Below are 21,721 nucleotides of genomic sequence, written 5' to 3' on the forward strand. Positions count from 1 at the left end.
CAACAAAATTACAAACATATGCCAAAGCAGTCCCTTTCATAGACTGGTTCCCTGTCCCTAATCTGTCAAGTACGTATGTTGCAAAGGAGAGAACCAGTCGCCCTCTTTTATTCATATATTTACCTGGCACGGTGATGTGGCTTCCTGGGATAATTATTACCATACCCAATCTGGTAACTCATTTTGTAATTATTATCACCGAGCATATAATGTATCTGTGACATGGCCCAAGTTTTATATTCTTCAGCTTGGGAAAATCCTGGTGTATCGGCCGCCATTAAAGCAATGAATGCAGCATTTGCTAAAAAGAACAAAAAGTTGAGTTTAAATGACGCATATAACAAAAATCGACGATAGGCAGTTTGAAACCTTGTAGATATGTTAGTTATGATATTAATTTTTAAATAATATTAGTAAAGTTCTGCCTACGCATGAATAGAAAGACATAGTATGACAAAATTATTTTAAGAAAAAGATTTATGGTGTGCAAATTGTGACTTGGATAGAGAGTTGTCTAATTGGCGCATACTATCGCTTGTACAAACTTTAAGTTTTACATAAAATATTATTTGGTTTAAAAGCACATGTTTAAGTATAATTAAAATGCAGATTTCGAAAAATAGATATTTACCAGCATATCTATTCGATCCCCATTTCAGTCTAAATGCTAAACCACAGTTGGTATTTTTAACACTTCCACTCATAAAATCTTTCATAAAATTTATGACAGGAGTCTTGTACTTCAGGTCACCAGTTTCTTGGAAAATTAGTAACTGCAAAAGAATAGAACAAACTTTTAAGGTTAAAATAACTAACGCAAGGAGAATTCACAGATTTAGAAAGGGATTCAAATAAATCACTGGATTTAGACGGTAAACATCTTTTAATGATTATTCATGTAGTTAACTTCTGTAGTGTAATAGTACTAATTAAAGAAGTTGTTTTTATTATTTTAAAATTTCAACTATGACATCTTTATAAACGTCAAAAGCTTCCATAAATAATGTTCCTATTAAGAATCTACATTAGTTAATATCAATACTGGTCAATCTTTCTCTTATACATTAAATCTTCCACTCAAAACCGCAGTTTAGTATCATCTCAAATTAATTCATAGTGTTAATCAAAGTGAAAATTAATGGCTGACATTAAAGTGCGTGTTTTTTTAGAACAGTCTTAACAATTTTGAATAGGTACCTATATATGTAATGAATATAATTGAAGGCCCATGACCGACAGAGTGAGCGTAAAATCCCTGTTGTTGATAGACGGTTACAAACAATACGCTGTTATGAAAATGATTCTAATATAAACGTACCTGACAAGCGACAATTTTTTCGTCCCAAGAAAATGCCCATCCTGCGTTTGTGGTTGCAAAGCCTTCGGCGTCATTCAAATACTTTTGTTCTTTCGTTGCTCTATATAACATTGCCGCTGACAAACAAAGTTCGTCTTCATACCCACTATACGATCTGAAATTTAAAAATCATATCTGATTTTAACCAGCAACATTTGAATGATAAGCTTAACTTCAATTTTAATCAAAACCTTTATCTCGGAAATTCCTATGTATCTTTTGTTCCTAATTTTGAAAATTTATCATCTAATACTAAACACTTTATTACAAATGTAGCTGTAAACGACATTTTAGGTCACATACGATAGTTGTATTTAGAGACGTATATATATGATAAACGAGTTAATCGTCTTTATGCAATTTAACATAGTACATGTAGTTAGAAAACTGATTGCTGTTGTCTTTTTTTTTTTAAATCAAATGTTATGTAGAGATGAAGTATATACATTCACGCTACAGATACATCATCGGATAAAAGTTACTTCCCCACTTTGATATATGTAATCTAAGTATTAATATTTGAAAAATAATTTTAGAATTACTTACGTGTAAAACGGATTTGCTTCTGGTACCGAATCACTGTATTTGCCTCTGTATGTTTTAGCAAATGTATACAAAGTTTTTGCTTTTGACAGCAATTCAGCAGAATAAGCTGGATCTGAAAATGAAAAATTAAACATTGTCTTTGCTTTGTCTTCTTGATATTTTGTAATATTTAAGATACATAAAACAATTTCGATTAAGGAATGGTTTGATATTTCATCATTTAGAAAGAAAAAAAAAACACGGGAAAACAGATCGCATTTGGAAATAACACTAATGCGTTTTGATCTCATATCGGTTTATTCTCATGAACAGCCATGTACAGGACAATAAAAGACAACAACTAAGCATAAGTAACAAACTATTACCTTTTATTGCAAATGCAATCGATGCAGATGCAAATGCTGACACAGTTTCTCCGGCAACGTCACTTCCGGGTTTACTAGTTGAAACAGCAAATGCGTCTCTGGTATACGTCATATCTTCAGGGCGTCCCCAAAAAGCATGGTCTTTATTGCCATCTGCTACCTACAATACATGCTACTAGTATTGCATAAAGTAAGGAAAACTTGTTTGTTTCGGATTTCTTACCACATATTTTTCATTGGGATTTATGTCCCTTTTTATTCTAATAAAGAAAATTTTAGAATCCATCTTGACATCACACTAAAATGTTAGAAGATTTAAGATGGAGTTATTTAACAGACTTAATACAGATGGTTGTCGTTATAAATCGATTATAAAGAAAATGCTAGAGAAGAGCCTTGTCAAAAAGGGAAATACAGTTCTTTTAGAACAAAAGGAATCTTAATTATAGATACCGCATCTTTAGCTACCTATATTATTTTGTTCAAAAAGTAAGATGTTTGAACGAAAGCAAACAAAATACTTGTAATCAAAATTATACCAAGTCTGTAGACAGTTTTCAAACTATCACATGAAAAGAGACAAGAAAGATAACAAAGGGACATCCAAACTCATTAGTCATAGCAAACGGATAAAGCCATAGGCAAAAACTAAAAAAAAGATTAAGACGAACAATCGTAAACAAAACACAAATAGAACACCAAAGACTGAACAACACGAGCACGATAACAAGGGTGATCTTGGGTGCTTTGTTCGGGTAAACAGATTCTGCTTTACATTTGTGACCCAGTGTGTAGCTTATGTGAGTACAAAAACCATCACGATATTGCTTATAACACATATCACTAACAACATAAACTGCACAAAGGTGTTTTTTTTAAAAGAACAGAGAACAATCAAAAGTTTAAATGTATTTTATGCTCTGTTATTTATTTTTGACTGTAATTTCTGCAATTTGAATTATCATACATTTTCCGAGGGATTACAACGATCTTTTCCAAATGTTTTCCCTGATGTATCAAGTGATGATCAGAGTGAGACCTGAGATGTCTTTTAAAAAAGATACAAATAACCCAATTGATGCAGATACTTTTCAGTTGATTACTTGAGCAAAGTTCATTTACCGTTTATACGGTGCAATATACTAAATGTTGTCTGTAAATGTCCCAAAACAAAATAATGTTCTACCATACCTGACAATAGTACAGATTCTTGCTTTCTATCCAACATTTTTGTAAGTAATCCAACGGCCATTTAATTGAATCATACATCAGTTCAAGTTGTCCGGCTGCTTCATAAGCATCTTGCCATTGACTCAGTCCCCAGGACAAAATGGTAGTCGCGCTGGCCATTGGTAAATTAAATTTTACACCATCACCAGCTGTAATAAAAGAGATAAATAATAGTCAAATGACGTGTTTCAATCCTTAAATTTCTTAAAAAACGTTTAACTTTTTTTTCTTTTTAGACATCATATCTGATTATAACATTTTCATGATGTTTTAAGAGAGTAACAAATTAATTTCGAGACTGTTACTTCGAAACAAAATGGCATGAAAATACGGATGCTGTTTTCGGTAAAGTTGTTGTTCTCTAATTTCGCAATCATTTTGAATTTTGGAATCATGTATCTCCTTCATCCAAAGCTCTTATCACGTGTCAACATTTGGACTTCCTTTTGGTATTTTTTTAAGATTTATCAGCGTTTATATCAGATATATGTTTTGGGTTTTCGTATATTTTGGCCACACTAAAGATATATTAATTGTCTTAAACTGGTACAATTATTGGGTTTTACTGGCAATAAATTGATACCTCTATTTACGAGCTAAATGTTCCCATTGGTCTATCTTAACTCTTTGTCATTTTTTGTTTTGTCAACACTTCACCAATTGTATTCTGTTTTGTAATTTTGATAATTTGGCCTCGAGCCTCACTGAATTGTCGAAATGCGCATTTGGTGCAATACACTTGTTACCATTTATGTTTTCTTACCGTCATACCAGCCACCGGTTAAATCTTCGCCTGAGAATCCTTTATCACCAAGCGCTGAATCACCTCTGAACGGGATTCTGTTATTAGACGGGAGTTTACCAGACCTTTGAGCCTCATAGAATAAAATAGATAATTCTAAAACTTTGGGATAGTCATATTTGGTCGCAACTGAAAAAAAATGTATAAATACATATATATATATATATATATATATATTTGTATGAACCTTAATGCTCTTCAACTTTGTACTTGTTCGGCTTTATAAATATTTTGATATGAGCGTCACTGATGCGTCTTATGTAGACGAAACGCGCGTCTGGCGTACTAAATTATAGTCCTGGTACTTTTGATAACTATATATATATACGGATTGATTAATAATTACAGTATATTATATATATTCACCATAATACATTAAATATTTACATAAATACATTCTGTACCTCAACTATACTTAATAACTTTTGCAACAATCGGCTAACCTCGGGCGATCCCGCTTTTTTCTAACTTAGGGTACTGAATCGACCGAGTTGGGACAAATGTGAGTGTAACATTAGCAAACCAAAAAAGATGACAAACAGCATTGAATACACGTAAAGTTTGATATTAATTTAGTCATTTTGTATTCGTCATAGCCACATCAAAACCTTTCCGTTTCTTACATTTTATATTAATGTGTTATTTTACCTAACTGTTTTGTTGTGGTTGCCTCTGGTGTTGTTGTTGTTGTTGTTGTTGTTGTTGTTGTTGCCTCTGGTGTTGTTGTTGTTGTTGCTGCTGCTGGTGTCGTTGATGTAGTTGTTTGTTGAGAAGTTTGCTGTTGAGTTGTTGTAGTTGTCGAAGTTGGTGGCCTAGTAGTAATTACAGTCGGAGGTTGAGTAGCTGTAGTCGGTCTTGTTGGTGGCCTAGTTGTAATTGTAATCGGTGAAGATGGTTGTTGAGTTGTTGTACTCGGCAAAGTTGTTGTAGTTTGTGGCTCAGTTGAAGTTGTTGGTGTGGTTGGTTTTGATATGATTGGCTCCAAATCTTCGCTATAAAGTTTGCAAATCCCGGAAGGCTCCTGTGAACCAGAGTAACGAACGTGAAACGGAAAACTAATTGAAGGTAGATTGGCGTTGTGGTTGTTTTTCACCAAATACCATCGACCATCGGGGTCTGCTTGTTCTTCTTTTCCTACCCATATCTGTAAAAAATACAATTAGTTGTATTAAAAAAAAAGGTTTGGCTTGATCTCTTTTTATATTTTGTTTGGAAACAGATTAGGAGTTAAATAGTCCAAATGAAAAACATATATATTGTGCTTACACCGACCATCTCTGATAATGATAGTTTGTTTCTTTATGGATAATCAAGTCGTATATATTATGCGGACCAATGAGGTACTTTTCAATGATGAGTGTACTTGTAAACTAATTTTATAAAGAGCAGATTAAATCTTATTATCACTGAAAAGCCTCAACTAGATATGTGTACATGCTAGGAGTTTAAAAAAAAATTTAAGATACTTTTAAGTAGGGCTATTATTCAAAATATGATTTTAATTGAAGATTTAAAAAAAAAAAAGACATTGAGGTAACATAAACAAATTTATAAAGATACCTCCAAATCCGACGTGTCTTCTGTTAAAAACAACAGTATGTAAAAACTTTCGAGAGGCATATCAATTGGTAGGTCACATGTCGCCTGCATCTTCATTTTGCCGTTGTCTTGGTAACTGTTTACTACAACCATATTTGCTGTTGTCGTTTCTGTTGAGGGTATTGTAGGGGCAGGTGGTGGACTTTGTGTAGATGGAGGTTCTGGATTGCCTCCTGTTAAAATTGCACAATTTCCATTTGGCATTGTGTCGGAATCAAAAGTAATTATAAAATTAAATTGCAATTCAGGTGGATGCGTGGTCCACTTATTTTTCAATATATACCATCGTCCATTAGAATCTTCAGAAAATGTAGTTCCAACCCAATTCTATAAATGAAAAATAAATGATGTGTACAAGTACATGAAAAAAAAGAATTGAAAAAAAAGAAAAGTACAAATGTATATTTTAAACATTACTTGTATATATAAAATCTAATACTAAGTTTGATATCAACTTGTTCATTAACCTTTGATCTCGAGCATATGTTGATGACGAATATTCCAGAATATTATATTCGTCATCATTATTTGTGCATACGGAATTATTATTATTATGGGTAAGTGTGTTTCATGCACATGCATGCTATACCAAATGTTTATTTCGATATCAAAACAGTTTTAGATAGCATTTATGTATTGGGTTAAAACTTCTGTTTTTGGAAAAGGAAAACCATACTGATGAAGTTAACCTATGAGGGGACGTCATTATTGTTATGCTCTATAAAAAGGTACAAGGGGGTGCACTTAACAATTTTGGTAAACATAATACATAAACCAGAGACTTACTTTAATTCCAGATGTATCTTGGTCTAAGGTAATGGCAATGTAAAAATCGTCCAACCTTTCAGCAATTGGTAAAACACATTTCCCATTCATATACTTTTTTCCATCTTTTTCCCATTCGTGTCTCTCTATTATGTTTGTCGATGAAAGAATTGTGGCAGGGGCTCACGGCCGACACTCGGCTAACCGAGAGATTGGTCGGTTAATCTATATTGAGTATGCGGCTATATGGGAGATTGGTCTGTTAATCGGGTTGGTTATACGTCTGTTAAGAGTAAAACGCACAATTTAATGTTAAACTGTATCAAATATACAGATTTTTGGCATATTATAAGAACCAAATCAAAAAAAGAAAAGTGTCTGACAAAATGATATCTATCATAGAACATTTTCCACTTGTAAAAACATTTCATAGTCTACGCAGTTTTCAGTAAAATTAAAAGGCGTCGCGCAAGTATGTAGTATTTATGCTTATACGCATAGGAATTTTTTAATACAAGTCGAAACAAACAATTTTAGATATCATTTAAAGGACACAAAATAGTACTTTGGGTCCAAAAAATAAATTTGCATTGGTGAATATTTCATAATTGTAATAAAACGTGAATATTACCACGTTTTAGTGAAAATTATGGGAATAAAGTCTGTTAATGGGTTGGACAATTGAAATTGTGTCAGTTAAGAGTTATTTAGCCACAGTTATTTTTGCTACCTTTATATTTTCCCATAGAAAAAGTTAAGAATGAGATGTTCCTTAGTAATAAAAAAAAATGATAATACGGTGCAACAGTATCCTACGGAAGCGAATTAGCGCCACACATTTTTTTTTAAATTTTTCTTCCTATATTTGCGTTATAACGCAAACCTCAAATATCTTGATTGCAATTGTTCATTAAGTTTTGTAAAAATTGTCCGTCTGTCATTCATTTCGGTTGTGATTTACTAGTAAGAGCATTTTTATTTTGACTTTCTTTGCATTTTATTGAAGGGTGTCACTTCAATATAGCGTGATATAAATTGGCCGCTGGAATATGCATGAATTTATTATTAATGTTTTCAATTAGCCTCAATTTTTGTGTCTGTTCAAAGTAGCACATTCTCAAATCCGACTGAAAGTGTCTTTCTAATACAACACAGGGTAAATAAATATAAACTGTTCATCTGTCCAGTGCATATAACGTGTTGTCATTCTCATATGCACATGATATTTATCACTGGACGAAAAACCCTAATTCGTAAGCATCCTCCAATTGGTTCTTTATTTCTATTACTTAATCATATGTTGTTTACAAAAAAAAGTAAAATCACAAAAATACTGAACTTAGAGGAAAATCAATTCGGAAAGTCCATAATCACATGGCAAAATCAAATAACAAAACGTATCAAAAACGAATGGACAAGAACTGTCATATTCCTGACTTGGTACAGGCATTTTCAAATGTAGAAAATGGTGGATTAAACCTGGTTCTATAGCGCTAACCCTCTCACTTTAATGACAGTCTCATAAAATTCCGTTATATTTACATTGATGGCGTTACATAAACAGACACAATAAATAAAATAGTCAAAATATGGGTACACCAGTCATCATCGTATAACAACTTTAAAAGGAACAATTTAACAGAACACAAAAACATCTACTATCTACGAACACATTCATTGATTTGAGTGTCTGACATCAGAAAATTTTATACGTCACATAAATTTGTCGTTCAATGTGCATACAAACGATTTTAAAATTTTAGTCATTCTCAAGAAGTAAATGGAAAGGAGCGAATGCAGCTACATTTGGTCATCTTAAGTTTTAATACATTTTATTCCGTTTAGTTCCTTTCTTCATAAGTGTAGAGGAGAACGGCAGTTGTCCGCATGTAAACTTCTAGCATTTGTCACCAATATGAGTACATCGCAATCCGTTACTGTTTCAACACCCAGGGGTGTTTCATGTGTGTATTCTTAAACAATTATTATTTTTCTCTCTTTTTTAGCAATGCATCACTCTCTACTGTTGTTATCTATTATTCTATATTCTGCTACTCCATCCAGATTATCGTGTATACCATGAGGGTTCGGATTGGGTGTGTTGTTTATTTCTGTATTCTTTAAATTGTTATGTCACGTTTCTTCCGTGACGTTTTTTCCTTTTACCTTTTATTTATCTTACTCATTATTCTTTCTCTATTCTTTATATTTTAGCATCCCAATATATTTTACTTATACTGCAGTTTAGTTACATTACGACGTTTATCTCTGATTTATATACTGGTTACCAATGTAGATGACAAATTGGTGTCATTCATGACAATTAAACAGAATCCACATGACATATGCGACCATTCTTGGATGAAATTAACATTACTTTAATATTACACTTTTTGAAACCGCTTTTATCAATTTTCTATTTCCATTGTTTAAATTGTTCATAGTTCACAGTGGCGGATCCAGCCATTTAAAAAAGGGGGGGGTTCGCAACCCAGAGTAAAAGGGAGGGGGGGGTGGGGGGTTCCAACTATATGCTCCCATTCAAATGCATTGATCGGCAAAAAAGGGGGGTTCCAACCCCCCGGAACCCCCCCTGGATCCACCACTGGTTCATCTGTTGTTTCCGTAGATTTTATGTTTCATTGCTCATGTGTTGTTTTCGTATATTTTAGCCGCTCGTCTTGAGCCTACCCATTTGAAACCGTTTTTATCAATTTTCTATTTCCATTGTTTAAATTGTTCATTGTTCACAGTGGCGGATCCAGCCATTGTAAAAGGGGGGGGGGGGGTCGCAACCCAGAGTAAAAAGGGGGGGTTGTTCCAACTATATGCTCCCATTCAAATGCATTGATCGGCAAAAAAAGGGGGGGTTCCAACCCCCGGACCCCCCCCTGGATCCGCCACTGGTTCATGTGTTGTTTCCGTATATTTTATGTTTCATTGCTCATGTGTTATTTCCGTATATTTTAGCCGCTCGTCTTGAGCCTACCCATTTGATCCGATAACACCCCATATAGCAATAAAATTATACTTTTATTGCCATTCATAACTCTTAACAGACCAATTAACAGACCGGGTTTTATACATCCGACCCATTAACAGACCAGGTTTTAATTAAAGATTGATTTATGTCATCAAAATACAGATTTTCGTGAAGATTTTTCACACAATGATTTCAGTATGGTTAACAAACATAATGCCTGTCTTTTTTCCATGTTTAAAATATTGCATGCACGTAAATGCAACCAACGTGTCATTTTGTGTACAGTTTGTGTGTGTAAAATGTGTATAAATTTATTGATGAGTAACCCGCCTTTTCATTTTATAGATCGTACATTGAAGCTAGAAAAATAATAATTACACCACTGGATTCAGTACATTGAATTGTTTTGTTAGACATGAATATTTTTTATGATAAACATATATTTAAAAAGTTATACAGTGAAACATGCTGAACTTTCAATAATTTTCTCGATAACACCTGATTAACAGACTTTAGCCAACCCGATTAACAGACCAACCGCCGATATAGCCGCATACTCAATATAGATTAACCGACCAAACTCTCGGTTAGCCGAGTGTCGGCCGTGACTCTGTATCTGCCAAAAATCAAACCATAGAATAAGGTTACATAATATCTAAATATAAATTATAAAAATATTATGAAAATTATGTATATAATCTTTTTTAAGTTATCGGCTTTCAGTAAAGTTTACATTGGCCAATCTGTGTTATTATGTAAGACTTTAATCAGACCCTGAAACAGTCAATCATCAGTGAGTTTCATTTAAAACTTAAAGACAGGTCTCAACTTCTTCATATTTTTTTCCGTAACGGACAAAATGATCAAGAAGCTGAGATACAAAAAAAGGGGGGACACTTGAAAATAAAGCTTTGAAAAAAAAAAACGTAAAAAAAGTTGCGATTCTATAATTAAATATCAGCCAATAGATGTCTCGAAAAGAATATAAAATATGTAGGTAGTGTAGCATTTTTAAATGACTAAATGGACACAAAAATTAAAAGTCTACATTACCTTAAAGAATCACCAAGTTAGTTTTAAAGTTTCTGTCTGATATCGGTCCGGTAGGTCAGTCTTTTATAGTATCTTGACAATTTAAATCAATAAACAAGATTTAAAAAAAATAACGTCAATGTAACTTATTAACGTCTGGTCAAGCAGATAATATCATTTATGTCAAGGTCATGGATGACCTAAACCTTATTTTGTTGACATTGAATCTTTGTAATAATATCCTAAAGTAAAAATTCATATTTTGATTTGTTAGAAAACCTTTGAGAAAAATAACGCGTCACAAATTTTGTTTTCTTCATGTGAGAAGCGGGAAAATGTCAAACGTCAGCAGAATATTACAGTACATAAAGTTTAACCACGTTCTCAAAAATATTTAGAATATGAAAAATATAAACATCATGATTGAATTAAATTTGAACTTATTGTAAATTGCTAAAACTTAAAATATTACTAAACCCCACATCTCACAGTTTCCTTTATAAGACAGTCATTAGATCATGTTTTTGATTTATATGGCAATTAAAGTATTTGATTTAATTTGATTTTGTAAAACCGTTGGAATAAATCAGATTGAGAATGGAAACGAGGAATGTGTCATCGAAACAACAACCCGATCAAAGAGCAGATAACAACCGAAAGCCACCAATGGGTCTTTAATGCACCGAGAAATCCCGCATCTTAATCTTCTTAAAAGTTAACCAATCATTGAAATATTTTGAGTAGGTATTTATTATACTGTCACAAAGCAAACACAATTTAAGGCATACATGTATTATGTTTCAAATACAGGTCAGCAACTTTCAATTTACAAAATGTACTAGATGTATTTCGAATTAACTTATAGCTTCATCTGCCACAATAAATTAATTGTTAAATAATAGTCATACGCAAAGACAAATTTATCTAGTCTTTTTTTGACTTTTCAATATTTAAAAGTACATGACTAATTTGTTTAGGATTTGATGTTGATATTAAGCACACATTTTGAACCTTGGAGTAAAACGGTATACACGTAAGGTCTTGTTTTTATCTTATATATACTGAAAAGTTCGTTCGAAAATATTATGGTCATAAAGCACGTCAGTTAAATTATATGAAAAGGTCTAACAATCAATGTTATTAAAGTCAAATCAGATTATTTTTAAATGTTATTTTAAGCCAGTGGCTATTTCTAAATAGTCAAGGTTTGTTATACAAAATTATTTCGTTATGAAATCAAAAGAAATAAAAAAATTGGAGAATGTGTCTATGGGCCAAAGATGTAAATATGAGGAGTCAACTTCCATATACAGATGCAGGATTCGCGTAATAAATCCGTTTTTTTTTAATTATAAGCATTTATTTGTATAGAAGTTTATGGAACATTTGGTTGGGGCCTAAGATGGGAACATGTTCAGTGGTTGTCATTTGTTGATGAGATTCTTAAGTGTCTTTCGTTTTTTCGTTTTTTTGGGGTATTTTTTTTTTATATAGATTAGACAGTTGATTTTCCTGTTTGGATTATTTTAAGCTAGTCATTTTGGGCCCCTTTTGTTTAAAAAGGGCTTAATTCATGAACGGTAAAAGTATAACTACCCAATTTCGAACCCAATCTGTGGTACGTGGTAATATATATAATTTTGTGTATAATATAAAAAAGAAGATGTGGTATGATTGCCAACGAGACAACTATCCACAAAAGACCAAAATGACACAGACATTAACAACTATAGGTCGCCGTACGGCCTTCAACAATGAGCAAAGCCCATACCGCATAGTCAGCTATAATAGGCCGTTTTGTTATTTGAAAAGGGAAAACGGAAACCTTTTTGGGGACGTATGTTCGCGACGGACGAACTGGGAGAAAGAACGTAGTAGGGTACATGTACATGTAACACTAAATGCCCCCTCTGCTGCGACGGGGGATAGTAATAAGGTTGGTCACCTCCACTTTCTCCTCTCATCGCACTCTCCAAATATTCCTGGATCCAAAACTAGTTAAGATAAAATATAAAAGGGAATTCAGATTCAGATGAAATTTTGTATGTTTTTAGAACTCGATAAACTGCATCTAATATATATTCAGGTCGTTAAATATTTCAATACCCAGTAGTTATTCCAAAAGGTTAAACTTCTTCACTGTGAGTCGATTCTGATGGAAAGTGGCATATTACAAGGTTCACTTATGCTTAAAGTATAGGCTAGAATTCCATAATAAATGATACTATGGTCCTTAATGGATACATTTCCAAAGCCTTATTGCTCATTAAAATATTCTTGTATAAGTACTGGCCTTGGGGTCATAAAACTTTCGAGTCAGTTTTTTGTACTCGTACTCGAAAATCAACCAATCAAAAAGCTGTATTTCATGTTTCGAGCATGATTTTTGTGCTCCAAGCACTGAGCAAAGTTTTATGACTTCAACCCCAGGTATGTTGTAAACTCCAAAGTCAGCACATTTGCTGAAATCTAACCATGATTTTGTAAACTTTTCGGACCCTTTGAAACCTTTGCCGCGAACTAGGATCTAGAATATTCTGTAAACAAAAGGTATTTTGAATAACTATTCACTATTAACGTTTTAGTTTCAGAACATTTTGAACTATAGGTCGCAGCTTAAATTTTCAAAAACGTTTTACGTCCGAAAAAAATCACAAAAACATCGTTTGTTTACACGATATCTAAAAGTGCAAGTTTTAAAAAATTCACGGCCAAATTTGGCTAACATTGGAACTTGTCCTTCCGCCTTGAAGCTGGTTACCATGATGGTAACATACCCACCACCAACATAGGTTTCTATAAGGCATCGGGAAATTATGATTTAAATGAATGTCCAAAATATTCTCAGGTATTTTTTTTTTTTATATAATTTTACAGATGAAGCCATATTTAGTAATAAACTTTATTCGTATGTCTCGAACAGAAAAAAATATTCACACGCAAAGACAAAAGAAGGGTTTTGAACTTTACCGTATTTAATAGTATATTACTAATTAAGTTAAGATTTGATGTTTATACTGTCATTCAGAATTTATGAACCTTGGTAGTAAAACAATGTACACGTATTTTCATCTTTATATATAAACAAACACTTTCTTTCAAAAATATTTTGTTCATAAAGCACGTCAGTTAAAGTAATAAAAGGCGTAGCAATCAATGTCATTGAAGTCAAATCTGATTTTTTTTTAATGTTATTTCAAGCTAATGGATATTTCTTAAAAGCCAAGGTTTGTTTTTAGAAAAACTTTTCCTCATGAAATTAAATCATGAAGATATAACAGTAAAATGGAGTATGTGTACATGGGCCACAGATAAAATATGCAGAAGTCAACTTCCACATACAGATGCAGAATTCACATAGTGAATACCATTTTATGATTTTAAGCATTGTGTAGAAGTTACTATACATTTGGCCGGGAGTCTGTACAGTGGTTGTCATTGGTTGATGTGGTTCATAAGTATTTCTCGTTTTACGTTTATTAGTTGGTTTTCCTGTTTAGATTGTTTTACGTTAATCATTTTGTGATTCTTTATAGATGCTGCTCAGCAGTTTTTATGTTTAAAAAGGGGCATAACTCATAAACGGTAAACGTGAAACTACCAAATTTCCAAATTGATCTGTGTTTTGTGGCAATAGATATTGTGTATAAGTTTATTACTTGCATAGAACAGTACAACATAAGCACGAACTATAAAAATCACTTGAAAATGCTTAACTTGTCAGATGGATAAAAATAAGGCCTCATGTACATAGTTTTGACGAATTCAGATAGTTCTACTTTTGGGACATCAAAATCTTTATAGTATTGTGCAAATCTTTTTCTTTGTTCTTTGTGGCAAAATATATACTCTCCCTCTATTTTCAGACAGTTGGTTGTTGCTCGACGGCTGCTTTTGCCTTAATTAATCAGCCTGTAAAATAGCAGTGAATGCGGATTATCTATACTTTGTTGATAACATGTGTGTTTATCTATTGCAAGTTCTGCTGTTTGTTATTTTTCAGTTTCTTTTTCTCATTCTTTAATCAAGTGCTAGGTGGCGTTATTTTGGTTTCCGTTGTACTGTGGGATCTATTCTTCTTCATGTCCAATTTTACGGGCGTCTGAACATTTTCCATATTCATGATCCTTTTTATTCTTTATCTTAGATGTTATTTCATCTTCCTTTTGTACTTGCAAAGTATGAACGGTTGGGTTCTATGCTAACTGTATGCATGTCTATAAGTGGCTGATATTTATCTGTAGATCTGCAATTCACTGATTCATTTTGGTATCTCATATTCTGTGATGTTGTAGTCATATTTAGGCATATTTGTTGTAGTTGTGTGCCTTAATAGCCTTGTTGTTCCATATTCTGTTCTATTATCATATGTTGGAGGCATATACTAGTATCTGAAGTTATGTATTGTTTTTGGTGGCATTTGTATGTAATGTATAGAATTTGGTGGCATTTGGGTGAAGTTGTGCATTGGATTCGATGGGTTTTGCATAAAGTTGGTCACTGTATTTGATGGTATTTGCATAAAGTAATGCATTGCATATGGTGGTATATGCACAGTATGTCATAATTACATAATGTAAAGATATAATCTGATCGTTTCAGCTCATTTTCTCCAACTTTGCTAGACAGGCTCTCATCATGGGTATTAAGTTGGTTTTTTTTTTTTCTGTTTTGGGGCTATTGATTTACGTATTGTTTTGAGGAACAATTTCTCAACTGCGAAAGTTTGTTTGGATAGTGTTGTTGAGAATATTTATCTCTCCATGGTCATTTTTTCTAAGGACTTTATGGTATAGCAGAACAATCCACACTAGCCTCTTAATTAAGCCTTTCTATTGATATATTTTAATTAGATGTTATATTTACTCCCTTGGTATTATTATTTATGTCTGTTTCTTCTGTTTCATTGTTTTTTCGCCAAACAATCTCTTGCGATTTGGTTTGTTAGTTTCCGGAGCCACGCTGAAGAGAGGTGGATATTTGGGTGAATTCCATCGTCCAAAAGGCTTATATTGTATAGTCTGCGACTTTTGGTATTACCTTGCCTACAACTGCATGAAGCCTCTGTTTGATTAGTTCTGTGTTGCCTTGTAGAGGTTCTGTCAAGGTTTATATTGAAATTTGGTAAGCATTTTCTTGATTTTATTTTCTAATGGATTTATCAACTTCTAATATTTGTTGCTTACGCTGGCAGACTTGGTCGTAAAATACTTCTGGGCCTGTATGTGGATGTGGTTTATTCCAGGTTTGTATAGAGAAGAAGGGTATTTCCAAAATAGTAACTTGGCTTTCTAGTCAGAGATCCTTGAGAGTTTTTATTATTCCTTTATAGCTATTGATAAGATGTTCCAATACTTAGGCAGTGTTTTGAAATTTCAGTGATATGTATTTTGTTCTCCTGTCGCAGGTTCTTATGAGAATACATAGCCAATTTTTTTCTGAAATACGCTGTTCTTCTGTATCAATATTTTGTTTTACCAAGTTGATAGCTATAGTTGCTGTTATACCTCCCTGCCACCACCAGTATATTTCTTGTAGTATAGGTAGAGTTGTCTTTTGTTTTAAACTTCCTCCTATATATTATATCTCCTATTCATGCCGAAGTATTAGGTTTTGGGGTAGGCGGCTTATGAAATGATTTTCGAATAATCTTCAGCTTGGCCAACGAAATACATATACTATTTGATTTAACACTTTGTATGCCCCTACCTACAATAGTAGAGGAGCATTATGTTTTCTGGTCTGTGCGTCCGTTCGTCCGTCTGTCCCGCTTCCAGTTTTTGGTCAAGGTAGTTTTCGATGGAGTTGTAGTCTAATCAACTTGCAACTTAGTACACATGTACTGGGGACACATTTTTGTTTCAGCTGAAATATGTATGTAGATATGATCTATATTTTCAACAATAGTAATATATAACCGACACGAGGATCTGACCAAAGGGAAAATACCGAAAAGACTAATTTGTTTGATAGTTTAGGACAAAAAAGTAGGATTTATATAATAATAAATATTTGTTTTTATTTGTATTATTTTATATTACTGCTGTGGATTTATGCAGTGGTATAGCGTGGACAACCAACAATAAGCTTGAAAATTCAGTTTTGATTTGTTCATCTCTTTATATTATTTTTATAAATGTATAAATCATCGAATGAACACAAAAATCAAGCTAGGTGTTAACAATTTAGATGCCATTTTTTTTTTATATCTGATCGGATTAGTTTTACTTATTTCTAAATGATCATTAAAAACAAAAAAAACAGGTGAAAGTTATAGCGGATAATCTGAAAAAGTCAGGGGGAAATTATACACCAGAAATAATAAAAATACGGGGACAACATACTACAAAAAGGGAATAAATGTAATGGACTATGTATATATATGCGCTGTACACTAATTTACAAATGTGCAAATTGTTGAGTGTCAAAACAGTAAAAAATACTTTCTCTCAATGAAATGAATGCATTTTCACTTTCATTGCTGCCTCGCATTCACAAATCATCTTTGCCAAAATTTTATTTATATTTCCTGATCAAATCAACATTTTATCTTTTATTACATTTTTAAAGTCATCCAGTATAGTTTCAAGTGTCAATTGACTCTAAATATACCTGTAATAAATGTGCTACTTTCATCATAAAAAAGGGTTGTCATGAAATCAAAGTGTGTCCGGTAAGGCCAAATTTGTGTTGATCTGCGTTTTGTTTTTGCTAAATTTTGGGGTTGGAAGGTACGAGGACACACACATATTTCACATAATCTTTTGAATAGTTTGACTTTGTTGAATTTAAGAGGTCGTTTGTTTGAACTTCATATTTATAAACGCTTCCAAATCATAATTTGGTTTAAATCAAAACATCTCAAACTGATGTGACAGTGGTTAGCTACACAAAATAGATCTAGAAACGATGTTTTTCAAACGGCGAAGCTTAAATTTGGATTGCCTATCTAGTTTTATTTAATGTGTTTTATTGCATATTGAAATGTCTGACGGACGTCCTGGCGTACTTGTAGAATTATCGTTTTATATACTAGACGCTAAACAATGATATATGGTGACACGATTTTTAAGAGGAACAACTTTGGATTTCCTTAATTTTGCATATAATTTCTTATTGTTTTCCGGTCTCCCTATTAAAATTTTTAGTTTCAATATTTAGTTTGAGTTGTCAAGCAGAAATGAAAAGGGTTATTTTTTATTTCAAAATTTTGCTTTTGATTACAGGTAAGATTTTTCAATTCTATCAAACAATAGCCCCATGATATATCGAAGAGAAGTAATTATATGAGAAAGATCTATATTCGAAATTTTATTGTGAATGTTTTGAATTATAATTACATTTGTTATACGTTATTTAATTAGGGTCTTGGTTGGGTTTACAGAATAGAGAATAATGAATGAAATGTAGAAAATAAAGGGGAAAATTAAAGCATAAAAAAGACCTAAAAAATAAAGAATAGAGAATAAAATGGGGAAATCAATATAAAGAATAAACGATGATTAGCATTGAAAATAAAAGAATAAAGAAACATGACCATGAAAAAATGAATACAGAAACGAAGGACCTCATTTACCTCCTATGTAAATTTTCAATAAAAATATGTGTTATTATAACAACTGGTAGGAAAATGTAATGTAAATATGTTACTCCTGTTTGTCAATATCACCCACTGAAACTAGATTACTCTGCAACTGTCATTAGTCATACGGACGGGACGTAACTATACTGATGAGACAGACTAGCTATATAGGCAATTACATCGTCTGCATTTCTGTCAAATAAAAAAATATCAGATTAATAAAAAAAATGGAAAAAGCTAGGCATGTAGGTGTAGAACGCATCCTTCCATTTGCATATCAATAATTGAGTAATGTATACTTCAAATAGTAACTAATTTTGACGTGCAGCTTTTGTACTTTTATTTCATCTACGTCAGGTAATTTTCGACTACCGGTATTTGGTTCTGTAATAGTTGATTACCGCGAAAATGATAATGACTTTTTTTCTTATTGTCAGTCCATCAAAATTTCAATAATTTGAATTTTTCAACTTGCTGTGTCAATATTATTAAAGAAGCATTCCAGCTCACGAAATATTATCAAAATACCCTACAACTTGTGGGCATTTGGTACATATTCAAATGTTTTGCTACAAACCTGGCTGCAATTTGAAAACAAAACATGTGTTTTTGCGGATGATGGATGATTTGTTTGGTTTAATGACAATTGGGATATATTAGAGAGCATATAATGAGATCTTTCCAATCGAATGTTAGATGGACAGAAAAATACTTTGGCAGATAGACAATTTCATTCTTGATACTATGAATTTTCATAGAGTATTGAAGGACCACTTCGGGCTTGCAAAAAAAGACAGTCGTAATTAAACATTGCAAAGGTGTCTACAGAGTATTAATTTTGTATCCTTATTGATTCGGGTGTTGTGCATTTATAAAGTTAACAAAACAAATCAATTATGCAATTCTAAGAAAGTAGTCAAACGATGAGATCTAAATAAGTTGCACAAGGAAGGTCGAATTAGCATTCGCAGACAGTTAATATGTTCCACTCTTTTGGATACATACTTGATAAACAAAAAATTGTACATCATATACTCAACATTATATCTTCTTTGTCTTAACTTATTTTTGATGAATTTATTCATTCTGGGAACAAAATCCTTATTTTACTATCCATACTATAGCAGTTATGTGAAATCCGTCAAGTTTAGAGACTACCGTAGAACTTTAACAAACTTTTGTTGTGGCTCCTTGTCACTCACCATTGGAGTAGGACATTAAAACAGGCAAGTTACACCTTTAAATGAACGAAATTGTCAGTTTCGTGATCGAAATACGATTGAAATCCAATCTATCAAATGATGTTTTTATTACCTATAGTGTTGAAGAGAAATTAGATTATATTATGAGCTGTGATGAAATCCAATTTTTATTTGCTAAAATATCAATTCTTTTTTTTTCTTTCTATCTTTTAAGTGAAAAATGGTATCAACGAAGTAATTGTTTGTAATTTTAAATAATTTTTAATTTGGAAAAAATGATTTAAACTGTGTATGTTTACTTACTTACTTACTTACTTACTTAAACTTACTTACTTACTTACTTACTTACTTACTTACTTCCTTACTTACTTACTTACTTACTTACTTACTTACTTACTTACTTACTTACTTACTTAACCTCCCAAAATTTTCATATTATATTAAAAGAACCTGACGTCCAATAGCTTTCATTTCATTTCATTTCTGTTTATATTAAAAAAAAGCGACGTATTTCAATTTGAAAACAATGGGATAACGTATATTTACAAGTTATTGGGTTAAATATCAAAGAAAACTTTGGTTCACATAGTGAACATAATTAATTTGTTTACATGTTGTTCTGTTACAACTCTGTTTTGGTTTAGGAGAGGATTGAGGGTTCACAAACATGCATCATTTCTTGTTTGTCTGCCCAAAGGCTAGAACCTGTAATTCAGTGGTTGTCATTAGCTGATGCCTGCAATATAATTTTTCGTTAAAAAAAATATATACCAAGCCATTATGTTTTTTACTTGCGAATTAGTTGACTTTTTTTATATAAGTTCAAAAAACATTACAATTATCGGGTGTCCATTTAGCTATCATAGAGTACACATAATCCCTTTGTTTTCAGATTGAAACATGTCGCTTTTATAATGTAAACAGAAATGAAAGCTATTGTATAATGTGTAGATATACATTTATTTGGTTATGTAAGAATATTGAGATATAATTAAAATATAAGTTTATTTACTTATTTTTGAATTTCAGTTTTACCGTCCTCAACTGCGAGAACATTTAGAGTGAATTCAAGCGATGAGTAAGTAAACCAAAATTGTTTGAAGTCTTATTATTTAGTTACAATAAAAAACAATGTTAAATTAAAGTTAAAAAATGGTACCGACCAAACAGAATTTTTATAGATTTATTATTGATACTTTCGTTGTCTGTGCACGGTCATCCCAATGGCGATTTTCATTCAAATCTGTGTCTGCGGCTTAAAGTCATATGAAACGATTTCCTAGTTATTTTGATTACGTCAAGAATAATCGAGATGATGGAAGGATGGTAATTATTTTCTCATAATCTCTATGCATTCCAATTTGTGTTCATTAAACTTTAACATAACTACTGTTACGAATCAATGTATCAACTTTTTCTTTCGGGTTTATTTTTATTTTGTGGTCCATGTTTCTTTACCTTTTCCTTTTCCTTAATCAGAGTTACTCTCGCAGCTGCGCTGTTCGGTGTCATGGCTGAAACCATAGATTTCTTTAGTTCCTTTTTCAGCATTGTTTTTGTGCATCTTTTGTTGACTTGTTTTTTTAGATTGACGTTAACGTCCCCCTTCGTATATCTTTTATTTATATTGAATAATGTATTTTATCTATTTAAACAAGTGCAAAAGAATTTTTTTTATATAATGGTTTTTAAAATCAACATCTTGATATGCATTATTTTTGCATTGAATGTTTGAGAAAAAGAACAGCAAAAGCACTTCAAAAGCTTTTCCCCTTTTACAGATAGTCGATATAATTAGAAGATGTTTCATAAAAGAATTAGGCATATTTGAAAGCACTTGTATATGGATACTTTGTGTCGCTAAATAAGTTCAATTTTACATTTATCGTTTTTTTTTTTTATTGTAGCAATGCATGGATTTTTATAGTATTAGCAGTTGTGATCATCGCGTTGTTATCCTGCTTTGTAAAGTTTTGCTGTAATACAAGACAGACATCGCAGAGCAGACCGCAACCGTGTAATGTTTCCACGATTCATATCACCGAAAATGGTAAATTAAATTATTTGAAAGAGCGGACAATCTGAGGATTACTGATTTCGAAAATAGAAGTTGAAATTACATGACTACTTGTCAACATAACTTGTTTCTGATCGTCTCGACAACAGAGGCAAACTAAATAAAGCGTTCAAATCTTTAGGCCTTGCAGTCATAATCAAAGTACTGAAGTACTGAACATCAGAGGACCTCAAGTTGTGTT

General features: G+C 32.3%; 1 protein-coding gene across 1 annotated transcript in view; it reads right to left on the reverse strand.

Moving 5' to 3' along the window:
- Positions 1-6,842, reverse strand: part of LOC143061422 (uncharacterized) — a 29,278-nt gene extending 22,436 nt beyond the window's left edge. Inside the window, exons 1-10 of the mRNA XM_076233736.1 lie at positions 6,686-6,842; positions 5,861-6,226; positions 4,949-5,444; positions 4,262-4,429; positions 3,460-3,647; positions 2,269-2,428; positions 1,904-2,015; positions 1,319-1,472; positions 632-773; positions 124-301 (exon numbers count right to left, since the gene is read on the reverse strand). Of these exons, the coding sequence (XP_076089851.1) occupies positions 124-301; positions 632-773; positions 1,319-1,472; positions 1,904-2,015; positions 2,269-2,428; positions 3,460-3,647; positions 4,262-4,429; positions 4,949-5,444; positions 5,861-6,226; positions 6,686-6,775 (2,054 nt within the window). The 5' untranslated portion in view covers positions 6,776-6,842. The remainder of the gene's footprint in view (positions 1-123; positions 302-631; positions 774-1,318; positions 1,473-1,903; positions 2,016-2,268; positions 2,429-3,459; positions 3,648-4,261; positions 4,430-4,948; positions 5,445-5,860; positions 6,227-6,685) is intronic.
- Positions 6,843-21,721: the final 14,879 nt, after the last annotated feature.

The sequence above is a fragment of the Mytilus galloprovincialis genome, chromosome 1, assembly GCF_965363235.1.
Source record: "Mytilus galloprovincialis chromosome 1, xbMytGall1.hap1.1, whole genome shotgun sequence".
Lineage (NCBI taxonomy): Eukaryota > Metazoa > Mollusca > Bivalvia > Mytilida > Mytilidae > Mytilus > Mytilus galloprovincialis.